Source organism: Lactuca virosa, chromosome 9, assembly GCF_052849685.1.
Source record: "Lactuca virosa cultivar CGN04683 chromosome 9, Lactuca_virosa_CGN04683_v6, whole genome shotgun sequence".
Taxonomy (NCBI): domain Eukaryota; kingdom Viridiplantae; phylum Streptophyta; class Magnoliopsida; order Asterales; family Asteraceae; genus Lactuca; species Lactuca virosa.
The window spans coordinates 77,729,470-77,743,943 of NC_136434.1; the positions used below are offsets into that span (position 1 = coordinate 77,729,470).

General features: G+C 33.8%; 1 protein-coding gene across 2 annotated transcripts; it reads left to right on the top strand.

The window, feature by feature from the left end:
• Positions 1-6,025: 6,025 nt before the first annotated feature.
• Positions 6,026-13,897, top strand: LOC145136474 (low affinity sulfate transporter 3-like). 2 transcript variants are annotated; one of them, XM_079070609.1, is made up of 12 exons: positions 6,047-6,686; positions 6,779-6,827; positions 6,915-7,122; positions 7,242-7,416; positions 7,737-7,802; positions 8,080-8,310; positions 8,392-8,518; positions 8,621-8,907; positions 12,680-12,873; positions 12,986-13,065; positions 13,141-13,217; positions 13,575-13,897. In XM_079070609.1, exons 1-12 carry the CDS (start codon positions 6,315-6,317, stop codon positions 13,725-13,727), a joined length of 2,019 nt encoding a protein of 672 aa, XP_078926735.1. In that variant the 5' UTR covers positions 6,047-6,314; the 3' UTR covers positions 13,728-13,897. The 2 variants fall into 2 exon arrangements, with proteins under 2 accessions (XP_078926736.1, XP_078926735.1); XM_079070610.1 differs by lacking the exons at positions 12,680-12,873; positions 12,986-13,065; positions 13,141-13,217; positions 13,575-13,897 and adding an exon at positions 9,016-9,277 and having other exon boundaries at positions 6,026-6,686.
• Positions 13,898-14,474: the final 577 nt, after the last annotated feature.

The following is a 14,474-nucleotide window of genomic DNA, read 5'->3' on the forward strand; positions in this document are numbered from 1 at the left end:
ATCCAGTTTTCGCAGGTGGCGAATGAATGCGTAAGACGGAAGTAAGGTAGTGTCTTCAGGTGGCACTTAGTTGATGAGTGTTGTCATCAGAGAAAAGAAACCGGTGGCCGGCTTGAAGTAGTTGACCAGGACCCTGCAAGGGAAGAGATGGATTATAGGGATTCGATAACTGTGTTTGAAGGAATCTAGGTCAGTTTGATATCAGTGGATGCATTGTGGGAGTATCATCCGGAAGTTTGTGTTGCCGCAGGCTTCGAGGACGAAGCCTAATTTAAGTGGGGGAGAATTGTAACATCCCAAGTTTGGAAGCAAGAAGTTGGAGGGTGCTAAGTGTAAATTAAGGAAGCTACTCGACGAGTAGGTATGCTACTCGTCGAGTCGGAGCGGGATTGATCGCGGGTTAAGTGGCCAACTCGCCGAGTCGGAAGACGTACTCGACGAGTTGGTGCTGGAATGAGAAAACCCTAATCCCGAGGGTTGCACCCTATTTAAAGGACTTTATGTCCTTCTCCCAGCCTCCTATTCCCCCAGAGAGTTCCAGAAAACCCTAGATTCGAGTGAGTCTCTATTAATAGAGAGAATAGAGCCTTGGAGGAGAAAATCTTGGAAAGGGGCTTGAAGATCAAGAGACTTGCTGCAAAGGAGTGGTGTAGATCCGGGATCTACTTCAGTTGGAGCATATATTGGAGGTATTAATCTGTTGCTTGGGCTCTTTTGTATCTAGATCTATTATCATTTGAGATTTGGGGCATTTTTGGTATGATTGAGAGCTATTTCGAGTTAGAGGCTTAGATCTGAGGTTGCTACTTCAGATCTAGGCTTGTGATGGTCCATAATGTCATAAAGCTCTTGTCTAAGAGTTATTGGTGAAGCCCCTTTGTCATAAACCCTAGCCCTAGAGTGTTTTGGGCTTATATCTCCTTGGTTTCACGTAAAGTTTGCAACTTTATGTGAGGGTTAGGCTGTAGAAGAGTGGATCTATGGATTGGAGCCCCTGCATGGCTCGAAAAGCCTCTGTATGGATTGAGAACTGAAGAGACTCTGCGAGTCACATGGGTGTACTCGACGAGCTGTATGAACATGTGCATGGACTCGGCGAGTTGGAAGAACAACTCGGCGAGTCTGTTGAAGATTGCCTTGGACTCGGCGAGTCTGTTCTTGGACTCGGCGAGTCTGGTCGCAGAACCCAACCTCTTTTGGTTAAAGCTTTGGATTAGTGAGTCAGTTGGCGACTCAGTGAGTTGGACAGGATGGGATTCCGAGATCGTTGAACTCGACGAGTCTTGGGGCGACTCGGCGAGTTGAGTCGTGTTATGGGAGTTTTCTGAGTATAAGAACTCGACGAGTTGACGGGTTGACTCGGCGAGTAGAATCAACCAGTTTGACTTCCAAGGGTATTTTGGTAATTTTGGTATTGGTTCTTTGGTAGTGTGTTGTGGTGAAGTTCGTGTCGGTGGTTGGAGCAGCTTGGTCGTATCTCTTCAGTCGGCAATTGCAGGTGAGTTATCCTCACTATATCGACAGGGTCTACGGCACCAAGGGCGGCCCTTTATCGGATGGAAATCCGGGTATTGTTTGTTATGTTATTGCTTTGCTAGATCTGCATCCTGGTATTTAGGATGGTGTTATGTTAGTGACCTGGTTAAGGTCGGTACCCGGTATATAGGGTAATGTTATGCTAGTGACCGGTTAGGTTGGAATCCTGGTTAGGATGTTGATATGCTATGTGATCTGTTAGACTGTTTGTCTGGTTAAGGATTTGTTATGTGATTAATTGTTTTATGTGCACATGGTTGTTGGACGGGGGTTGGGTTGAGGTGGGTCCTGCTTTGTGTTGTAGGCCAACATACCCAGGGCGGGCCGGATATTCCGAAGGCCCGACGAGCGGTCCGGATAGGCTGAAGGCCCCAAGAGGGCGGACCAGACGTGCCGAGGCTCGGAGAGTGGACCAGGCCGACTGAAGGCCCGGTGTGGGCGGACCAGTCATACTGTAGACTCAGAGAGTGGACCAGGTGGATTGAAGGCCCGGTGCGGGCGGACCAATCACACTGTAGACTCGATATACATGGCTAGACTCGGAGGGTGGACCAGGTGGACTGAAGGCCCGGTGCGGGTGGACCAGTCACACAGTAGACCCGATGTGCATGGCTGTTCTATTTGTGATATGTTATGAGTATGTTTATGTGTGGTTGGTATTTTGGGGGTAACTCACTAAGCTTTCGGGCTTACAGTTCAGTGTATTGTTTCAGGTACTTCAGGAGATCGTGGCAAGGCGAAGGCGTGATCGTACCGCTCCTCATGTTTTATGATTTATGTAATATGGTTCTGGGGGATACTCTGATGTTTAAACTATTTTGAAAACGAGATGTATGAACTTAATGGTTTCTGAATGAATTAAAATGTTTTAAATTGGCTCAATTTTTATGGGTGTTACACACACCATGTTGAGGCACCTCAACATGCCGTGTTGGTTCATTTAATCTTCGTGATTCTTTCATCCTAGGCACATCATGTTGATTCCTCCAACACGTCGTGTCCAACCCTAAAAAGGGCTTTACTTCCAACAATTCTCCTCAAGATTTTGGGTGTTACAGTCAGTACCAAAAATCAACATATCATCTATATATAGACAAATCATAACTCCTTTACTAGAAGTATCAAATTTGTTATATGCACACTTGTCAACTTGGTTTAATGCAAATCCATTAGACAAGACAACGTCATCAAACTTTTGATGCCATTTTTTCGGTGCTTGTTTCAAACCGTATAATGATTTTTTTAACTTGTACACCTTGTGTTTATTTCTAGGCATCATAAACCCTTCAGGTTGTTTCATGTAAATTTCATCATCCAAGTCACCATTCAAGAATGCAGTTTTCACATCCATTTGGTGAATCACATGATTATGTATAGTTGTAAGAGCTAATAATAATATAATTGTGGAAATTCTAGGAAAAAGAGAATAAGTATCAAAGAAACCAATGTCTTCCTTTTGCCTAAAGCCTAGGATAACCAATTTGGCTTTATACTTATCTATTGTACCATCCACCTTCATTTTTCTTTTTGATGATCCATTTACATCCTAATGTCTTGCAACCAGGAGGTAAATCTGACAATACCCAAGTATTGTTATGCATGATAGAATCGATCTCATCCTGAATTGTCTCTTTCCATAAATGAACACCCCTAGAAGCCATAACTTCACTAAAAGTCTTTGGATCCTCCTCAATATTAAAACAATATTGATGTTAACACACAATCTCATCCCATGTTCCATCAACTAAATAAAGTTGAAAATCATATACAAAAGATTTAACTTTTCTAGCTCTAGTACTCTTCCTAAGTTTAGGCATAGAACTTGTACTACCAGAAACATCTTCAACTTGAGTTGTGTTTTTGCTTAAAGATTTTTGAATCATGCCCCTTGGTCTAGATATAAATGTAAATACTTCTTAATCAAATATAGCATCTCTTGACTCCATAACAGTATTCACAGACACTGACTCATTAGATTCTAAAACATAAAATCTATAAGCTTTGGAATGCTCAGCATATCCAATAAAGATACAATCTATACCTCTTTCACCCAATGTTTTCTTTTTATGTTCAGTGAGCCTTACAACTGCTCTACAACCCCAAACTTTGAGAAAACTCAAATTTGGTATCTTCTTACACCAAGTTGCATAAGGAGTATTCTTACTCCTTTTGTTTGGTATTCTATTCAAAATATAACATGCAGTCAACATAGATTCACCCTAAAACCCTTCACATAAACTAGAACATGACAACATGAAGTTAACCATTTCTTTCAAAGCCTTATTCTTCCTTTCAGCTACACCATTTTGTTGTGGTGTATAAGGAGATGTGGTTTGATGTATTATTCCAGTTGATTCAAAATAAACTGGATCATAATACTCACCGCCTCTATCTGTATGCAAAACTTTTATTAATTCAATTTTATTAAAATCAACCTCTTGTATATAAATCTTAAATTTATCAAGAGCTTCATCTTTTTAATGTAACAAATAGACATAACAATATCTAGAGGCATCATCAATAAAAGTAATAATATAATTTTTTTTCCAAGGGAAGGTGTTGCATAGAAATCATATAAATCACTATGTATAAGTTCTAACACCTTGCTTTCCCTAACAACATCTTTGAAATGTTGACTAGTGATTTTAGCTAGCATACATGTTTTAACTTTTTCACTTAGGTTCAGTTTTACTTACCTTCGTATGATTTTTATTATTGTTTCCTTAGTATCATGGGAGTCCTATTCGGTCCACATTAGTACAATTATGATTTTTTTTTTTTGTCTTTTGAGTTATTATGTTCAGTTTTTTATTACATCTATATGAAGAATTAGAGATTTATTCTCCAAAATAACACATATTTTTCCTAATTCTTTGTTTCGTTACAACAAGTCATTCCATTGTATTTTCCAAAATCAGAAACTATCACAATTTAGAGAAATATTTACAACTTTGTTTTGAACATTTTCATACTCTATTCATACAATTTTATTTCATTCTAATTGATACGGAATGGAATGGAATTTTGGATTTTCTTCAATCATATGTTATCTTAATTAGGCACAAAATTTTGTTATTATGGACATTATTTGAAATTGAAAGTTTGATATGTTAAAAGATTTGCTAAGAATCTTAGGAGGCGTTTGGTTCATCGAATGTTTTTGGAATGAATGAAATCTATCAAAAGAATTGGAATCTGAATGTACTAGAAGCGGCAATGCGTTTGGTGACATAGAATGGAATCTGTATTCTGTTTGGTTTGCTGATTTCAGAAATGATTTGGAAAATAAATTTTGTCATATAACAGAAATACCCTTAATATTTTTTTGCAATTAATTATATTTTTTAATAAACATATTTAATTACAACATTTTTTATTGAACTCTTCTACAAAATTTAAATTAAAAAAACAAGTTTATCAAATAGAAATGTAGATGAAAGTAAAAAACTAAACAATTTGTCAACTTGATTTTTTTGAAATTAGTGTTTACTAGTAATGGATTTTAAATAATTTAAGGACTTTTGTTATCTTCTCCAAGAAAACAAACACAAATTGAAAAAAGAGGGGATACAAAATAATTCAGAAAACAAACATAAATGGTAAAAGAGGGACACAAAAAAATTCATGTAGGAAAAAAAAAAGAGGCAAAAATCACATAAATGGTTTTTTTTTTTTTTAATTTATCTCATATAGATAACAGGAGAACAATGTGTAATTTAAAATAAGGATAATGAAATGAATTTACATTCTTGGAGTGTTAAATGAGACTTTCTGTTTAAAACGGAATGTTTTGTCAAACGCTATAAGCTAGAAGTTCTCAAACGCTCCGTGCCGAACACGCCTAAATATAGAAATATAGAAATACGTTTTTGTATGACTAAAAAATATACTTTTCTCATGTATCTTAGCATGTTTTCATCATATAACACCCAAGGAATGAAATTCGTTCACATGGTTCCCATTATACATATTAAATAAATTGTAAAGTCTACATGAAATCTTTGCTACAAAAATACAAGATGCTCTTCCGTCAAGCATATATTGACTTAATGTTTTTAGGGCATTGATCCCGAAGCTATGCATTTTGTACACCGTCCATTTGTTGATTTGGTATCATATACCATCGGAATCAACTTAAAACAAGCAGCTTCAATTACTTTGGATTGAAATATACATTTATTCAAACGATGCAGCAACCAGACTACATTGTCCTCCGAACTCAAAATCCTACTGAAAAGACGACCTTCTCTTCTACGTTTTTACACATCCACTTTTCATCAAATAATATAATATTATTCTTTTTTTCCCATACACCAAGCACTTTACACAAATTTTGATGGACATACCCACCAAAGGGCTATAATTGACCTATATATAGGAGCTCCACATTGTTAGTTCAATGTATGTAGACATGATATGGTACCTTATTCAACTTTCACTGTTCAAAAAGCATTCAATTTAACTGAGTGAAGCACTGTTTCAGCACTAACCTTAAAAGTGGGTTTTACTCCATTTGAATAACTATTTGTGGAGATCATTAGCATCTAGTTTTACAACCTTTATAAGTTCCAGCAAATCTTTCTTCTAAAGATTACACCAAAGACATCTTAAATGTAGGTTGCGTTATGCTGTGTCCTTTAGCATCTACTTGTCTCTTGTAAATTTTTTGAGTCATCGCAAATCAATATTCTCTCTGGCAACCGCTTGTTTTGTTCTGTAATATGAATTAAGTCTCGATCACACCTGGGTTCCCCCAAACACTTCAAAGAAACAAAAGCATGGCTTCTTCATCAGTGCCAACTTCTGTTTCATCTGCAACCGATCATGCCTTTTCAGTCGAAGGACATGATCAGCTGCAACTGCAACTTAGTTCTGAGGATCGTCAGCGGATCACTGAACGAACCAAATGGGTTCTTGATTCGCCTGACCCTCCTGGTTTTCGCCAAGAGATTCTTGGTTCTATCAGAAATGCTGTTTGTTCACGGAAAAACAAGAAACCCAATGCAACACATGAACCTCCATTAGCTTGTGTTATGGCGTTTTTGAGTTCTGTGTTTCCGATACTTAACTGGGGTAGGGAATACAAGGTTTCCATGTTCAAGAACGACTTGCTTTCAGGGTTAACCCTTGCTAGTCTTTGCATACCCCAGGTACATGCATTTCTTCACCAAATCCAACGCTTAACAAGCAATCCTTTCGATTTTCTCTCTTTTTCACTAACCATTTAATTGAAGCTTTGCAGAGTATTGGTTATGCTGCTTTAGCACAACTTAAGCCTCAATATGGTCTATGTAAGTTTTGAAATCTATATCCTTTTTATTAATAATAAGAATTCTCGCTCCTTTTTGAATAACTTAATGGTTTGATTACTTTCTCAGACACTAGTGTTGTACCTCCTTTGATATATTCAACCATGGGGACTTCACGGGAGTTAGCCATAGGTCCAGTGGCTGTGGTTTCGCTGCTGATATCTGCCATGTGCTCTAAAGTAGTAAATCCGATGGCTGATCCTGTCTCCTACAATAAGCTCGTTTTCACTGTCACCTTCTTCACTGGTGCATTCCAAACCCTTTTCGGATTGTTCAGGTACTGTTTTATCTACCTGATCACTCATGGAAGTTGAGAGCTCGATCTTTCAATGAAAATTTTGTGTTTAGTTCTTTAATCTTTATGTTCACTATTGTTGCATGTTGATTCGTATGTAGGCTGGGTTTTCTTATCGACTTTCTGTCGCAAGCGGCTATAGTAGGGTTCATGGCGGGTGCAGCCATTGTTATCGGTCTCCAACAGCTCAAAGGTTTGCTTGGGATAAGTCATTTCACCACAAAAACTGATGTTGTTTCTGTGCTGATTGCCGTTGTTAAATCATTCCACGATTCCGTAAGTTTTCACGTTTTCTTTGTCTTTTTGACTTTGGGTTAGAGAAATATATTTCCTTCCTGGTCTCAAATAAAATATAAGTACACTTTTTCGAGAAGTCGTTGTCAGGATGATAATTAGAGAATTATTTTATGTTTTTTCCTATTTATGATTAAATAGTTGTGTTGTTCTCGAACATAACGACATAAAATTAATAGTGGAAACCTGTTGGTGGGAGGCCCTAAGATTACAACCACCCTTTTTTTCCACTTAAACTTTGTATTATTTTTTGCTTTAAATATTCCCATAATTAATCACTATTTTATTTCTCATTTGAACAGTGGTATCCTCAGAACTTTATCCTTGGATGTTCATTCCTCATCTTCATCTTAATCACGAGATTTATTGTAAGCAACCCATCATGACATCTTAATTATTTTATTTAATAATATAACAAGAGAAATTAAATATCCTTCTATTTTTCTTTAGAATTATTTTCGTACCGATATGAAATAATAACAAGTGTCTTAAAATATTATTAATTTAATCAATATGTAACACTTGTTGTCATTTTATATGGGTATATAAGAAGATAAATAGGAAAAAAATATAAAGAATATTTAATTTCTCATATGACAATATTAATTGTTGGTGATTAATTCACATACATGGTGAAAAATTCAGGGAAAAAGAAACAAACGGTTATTCTGGTTACCTGCAATTGCTCCATTGGTATCAGTCATTCTCTCCACCTTGATTGTCTACTTAACAAAAGGAGATGAACATGGAATTAAAATAATCAAACATTTCAAAGGAGGATTGAATCCAAGTTCAGTTAATCAGTTGCAGTTCAACAGTCCACACCTCAGAGAATCAGTCAAAATTGGGCTAGTTTGTGCTATCATTGCTCTAACAGTATGTTCAAGATACTTAATTAATTTCCCAATAAACTTAACCAAAAAATTTGTTATTTTATTAACTCATATATATTTTCAGGAAGCTGTTGCAGTTGGCCGATCTTTTGCTACAATCAAAGGGTATAATATGGATGGGAATAAAGAAATGATAGCCATGGGTTTCATGAACATTGCTGGATCTATGTCTTCTTGTTATGTTGCTACTGGTAATATTTAACTTAATGATCACTTAATCAACAAAATGATCAAATATTAGACACAACTTAACACCAATTAAGTCAACCTTATATGTATAACTAATTATGCAGGTTCATTTTCAAGAACTGCTGTCAACTTTAGTGCTGGGTGTCAAACAGCAGTATCAAATATAGTAATGGCTATCACAGTGCTTGTATCGCTACAGCTTTTAACAGGGCTTCTATACTATACTCCAGTTGCTATACTTGCTTCGATAATCTTATCTGCACTTCCTGGATTGATCAACTATACTGAAGCTTACAATATATGGAAAGTCGACAAGTTAGACTTCTTGGCTTGTGCTGGAGCTTTCTTTGGTGTGTTATTTGCTTCGGTAGAGATGGGTCTAATGGTTGCGGTAAGTATTTCTAACAATATTAATTCATATGATATTATATTAGTTAAAGCGTTGTTTTCAAAGATTTCTTTTCTCCAAAATAAATGTTGTGCGAATGAATTATTAAAGAGAAGACTGGAGTGGACCCAGATGAAAGTGGCCTTTCTATTTCTGAAAGTTAGAAACTAAGAACAGGATCAACATGAAGCTACTTAATTAGTGATTCCATGTCCATACACGTGAAGTATTATATTGCGACTGTGGGATCCATTTCAGATGGACACAAGCAGTTGACTACTGTACAGTATCAAATCTGGGGACAAGTAGTTGACTACTGTACAGTATCGAATTTCACTTGAGTCCACAATCTACACTTCTTTGTTTACTCTCACTTACTGTTTTTCTCTGTTTAATATTAAAAAGAGTTGTTATTTTTTATTTTTCTCTAACTTTTACTTTATAAAACTTTTTATAGAAAACTCGCTTTATTAAACTTTACAAAAACTTCCTTACTAATGTTAGAAGAAAAACTGCAAAAATGATCATGTGATTTCCATTTTTCATTAAATAGATGGAAGCGAAAAAAAATGATTTTCTAAGTTTTTTAATGAAAGGAAATGGAAAGATAATAAGACACCCCTTAGACACCCTCTCATCATTTTTATAAAAAGTCAACCTATAATAAACTACTTGTAATCAGTTTTTTCGGAAAACAATGCAATTTCAACCAATAAAAATACTTCAAAATTAATTAGGGTTGTCTAAATGGTAAAAATGAGTGTCTTTTTAGCCAACCTCTAATCAAAAACTTGCTTTAACCCACCGTTGTCTTACTCTCTTACGGATAAGACAATAGGATATTCACACCACTCAACATCATGATTACGCTACAATTATCTACAGGGAGAGAGGTAACAAAGAGGAGAAAACAGAGAAAAACATAGGAAGAAAGAGAAAACAATCTCTCTCATTCGTGAAGTGTGTTAGGGTCTGTCCACTCCACACCACACCCATACGCCTAGGGGTGGTGTTTACTCCTTCCACTTTAAGTCATGTCATCACTAAGCCTGTGACATGGTTAATATAAATGAGAGTCTAAGGACATCACCAAGTCAATCACTTGCACCCTTTTATTTATTTCATTTTTTTGTTTATTTAATGTTTTAATTATTTGAAAAAATAAAAAGAGACCAACCCTACACTACCCCAACACACACACTCTCTCTCTCTCTCATAAGACTACAATCAATCACTCCCACCATCATTTCCTATCTTTTTCACACAACCACACATTAACAAAGAACTCAAGAAAACGTTCCCTCTTTTGTTTCCACCATTAAAACATATACATACCTTACATATATACGCACATCATAAATCCCCCTTTTTGACACATATGTTATGTATGTGCTCTGAAGACACCATTGGTCCTCCCTCATCTGCCACTAAAACACTGCAGTCATCACCACCATGGTTTCACTTGTCACCCCTCTCCTTCGTCTCTTCTTGTGAGAGGTTAAATCTTTTTGAATAATAATAAGAAAGAAATCAAATTGATAGAAACTTTAAAGAAAAACTATTTATGTGTTGATTAGTCATTTTAGGTTTAACATGGACCATATTCACAACTTTTTTTCTTTATGCATTCGGATCGCCCTTGTGGTTTGATTTTGTTACGTTTTTCGTCTCTTACATACATAAAGTTAGGGATCAAACGTGCAATTTTGACCAAACCATATGGACGAAAAACGCAACAAAATCAAACCACAATGACGATTTGAGTGCAAAAAAAAGTTAGGGACCAAACATGTCATTTTGACCAAACCATAGGGATGATTTCAATAATTTACTAAAAAAACAAAAAAACAAAAAACAAAAAACAAAAACAAAAACAAATTTGGTACCGACCAAAACCATAAAAATATCTTATTTTGGACCACTGTTGCAAGTTGGAACTTTTTTAGTTGCTTTACTGTATAGATAAAGGTATACGTATAAACTTTCCCCGAATTAACAAAATGATTATGAGAACATTTGGTCAAAGTATATCTTGACTTTGGACTAAATCGAAAGGAAACCAAAAACCACAAAGATCGTTTTTATAGTTTTAAAGAACTAAGACTACATATTTATCTATCATAAATATCTATGAAAACGTCTCTAATTTGTTACTTTTAAATATGCATTTTATTTCTTAAATATATATTATTTTATATTAATGATTTACTTTTTATAAAAGTATATTTGTTTTTTTTGTATATTTAATAAATAGAATAATTGATAAAAAAAAAGATAATAAATATTTAATATGCAAATGAAATTATTTAAAATGAACAAAATGCGTTCGAATAGAAAGTACAAATTAAAATATATTAAAAGATAAGTAAATGACATAAAAGTCTTTAAGTTTAGTATAAATATACGAAATTACATTTTTGTGTATTTTAGATTTATTAAAGTCGGAGGCATGCAACTTTTTTTTTCAATTTTACTCTTTTGGCAGGTTACTCGGTAAAGACGAACATTTCTGCAAACGTAAAGGTTTTAATAAACCATAATAAAATGTAAAATCAATCATTTATGTCAAACATAAAGAGTTTAATGAACCATAAATAATCAAAATTGTAAAATTAAAAAAAGTAGTTGCAAATCCGATTTTAACGAACGTAAATATGCAAAAGGTTAAATCCATACATTTATGCTAAACATAAGGGTTTTTATGTTATTTATCTGAATGATATGTTGGGTTTAGTTTGAAGTTATTTTTAAAAACTTTATCTTTATAATTATTAAAGAAATTTTTAAATAAGTTTTTCAAATAATAAAATACTTTTGATACATTATTTATATATAGTTTTAAAGAGTTTATTTGTATACAAAATTTTTTTGTCATATAAAACAATTTATGTTTTAAAGAATTATATAATATAAAACTAACATATCATTATTGTATAACAAAATATATTGTATAGAAATCTCCCATAATTTTATCATATCAAAAAATTAATTATTTATAGTCAAAACTCAAGCCATAACAGTAACCAAAACCAAAATGATAATTTCTTAGTATTAACTTTTAATTCCATTCCATCATAAAATAAAATAACATCATAATGGATTTATAACTAATATTTTAGTAATAAAATTAATAACATTTATTTTGTACCATATTATCATATAATAATCATATCAATTATAACAAGTTAGATCTAGCTCACTTTGCTAATAATGTATATAAGAAGAAGGTCTTGGAGTCTATCTCAGACATAAGTTAACCCGCTTTTAAAAAAAATATATCAATTATAATATAAATAATTAGATTTGCTAACTTCTAGTAGTATTTTTGTTATAAAGAATTTGTTAAAATAAAAATGATAAACTCTAAATGTATACTCAAAACATTAAATAAAATATTTAATATTGGACTCTCTTTAAAACGTGAAACTTTTATAGTGATGTATTTTTTATGTTAATTAATTTATTAATTTTATGTGAAATATTTAATAAATCATATATAAAAAAGCTAGAATATAAACTAAAAGTTGAATATTAACCACCAAATATGGTGGGTTGTGATCATATGCCTCGTATTTTTATGGTTGCTCCGAGGGGATTTTATTTGTAAAACAAAATTGTCCATTTTAATTGGAAACTACATCTCGTGACAATTATCAAGAATTTATAATGACTCTCAAATAACATGTAAATTTTCTAAATTTAGACTACGTGATCCTTATTTTTATGAATCCTGATTTAACCTAATAATAGATAACAACTTTCAATTATATGACAGGTCGCTGTTTCTTTTGCTAAGATAATCCTTAACGCTCTACGACCTCGTGTGGAAGAACTAGGAAGACTTCCAGGAACAGACATCTTTTGTGAAGTTGATCAATATCCTGTCGCTCAAGCAGTTCCTGGCGTTCTAATCATTCGGCTCAATTCCGGCTTGCTTTGTTTTACAAATGCAAATCCTCTTAGAGATAGGTAATTATTAATTTGATATGATAAGTGTACCTAATTAAAGAAAGTTTGATTAAGAAAAATGTCCCATTATCTTTTTCTATATATATTATGTAATTTTGGTTGATCCTTGTAGGATATTGAAATGGGTAACCGAAGAGAATGGAAAAGAAGCTACAAAAAGACCTATTAGTGGAATAATTTTGGACATGTCTAGTAAGTAATAAAGCTTAACCCATACATGGAGACAATTTACAATCTGATCACAAACTAATATTTTTCAATATATAGGTGTGACAAACATTGATTATGCCGGGATTCTAGCATTGGAGGAAACAAACAAGAAGTTGCTTTCAGGAGGCATCAAAGTGAGATTCTAATCATTACTGGAACAATTTTGTTTGTATCTCAAGAAAATTACCCTTCTATAACTTTCGAAATTCAAGAATAATATTAACACATTATAGTTCATCAATTCTCCAAGGAGGCAAGAGAAGGCACAAATCTTGAAAGCTTATTTCCTTAAACATAAAGAAAATGAGATTCACATTTCAAAACATACAAAATGAATTTATAGTAACAAATGTTTGAGAACAAGATTTTAAGTTACACTACTGAAATTTATACCATGATTGATGATTATTCACTCTCACACTAATAAAATCCATGAGGTTCTACTGGTACAATGTGATGAGGATATATGACACTTTGGTTTTTGGTTGCAGCTAGCTATTGCAAGCCCCAGATGGCAAGTAATTCACAAGCTCAAAGTAGCAAAGTTTGTAGATAAAGTCGGAAGAGACTGCATCTTCCTTACTGTTTGTGAAGCCGTTGATTCCTTTGTTGGTTCCAAATTCAACGGTCCTAGCAATTGTTGATCAATGCTTGTATGCGCAGATTCAAGTGAATGTGGTTTGATTACTAAAAGTTTTGGCTAGAAGCCAAACTATCTAATATGTAAGATAAACTTCAATTATGTGTTATATGCTTGTTTGTATCGTTTTCCTTAACTGTTTGAGTGAATAAAGAAGAACAAAACAATTGGTAACTTCCCTTTGTGTAGAAAATATAAGTAGATAACGAAAACAAAATGTAATGCAAAGGTTTTTGCCCAACTGTTTTGTGTTTTTCCATGCATCAGGTTTCGAATCACTTCGGATACTTATCTATCAGTGTGTTCCTAATAACTAGTTGGACAATACCAACACATATTATTTGAACTTAGAGCATCTCTAATGGTAGCTTTTTTTTAAAGCTTGTTGCTATCTGAATAAAGTTTTTAATAGCTTTTACCATTGGAAATGATATTTTTTAAGGCCATTCCAACTACTTATAATTCCCTAACTTCTTAATTTCGTTTAGACTTCGTCACTTTTAATCCCTACATTTAATAGCATTTTATTTCATACCCAATCTATCTAGGTAAAACCATTTTTTTTTAACAACAAGAAGATTTAATTAGAAACCAGCCTAGCGAGAAGCTAGAATTACAACAAGTTCAAACATTCTCTAGTCGGACAATTGCACCAAGTCTGTCAGTTCAAAAATTTTCCTTTTTTACATCTAAATTTGATCCAATTGAAAGCCAAAAGTTTCACTTCACTCGCCAAATCTTGACTGTTCCA

Bases quoted from the DNA above. Each gene is read 5' to 3' on its own strand.
- LOC145136474 (XM_079070609.1), top strand. From the start codon at position 6,315: ATGGCTTCTTCATCAGTGCCAACTTCTGTTTCATCTGCAACCGATCAT. The intron at 8,311-8,391 runs GTATGTTCAAGA...ATATATTTTCAG, and splicing joins GTGCTATCATTGCTCTAACA to GAAGCTGTTGCAGTTGGCCG. The intron at 8,908-12,679 runs GTAAGTATTTCT...ATTATATGACAG, and splicing joins AGATGGGTCTAATGGTTGCG to GTCGCTGTTTCTTTTGCTAA.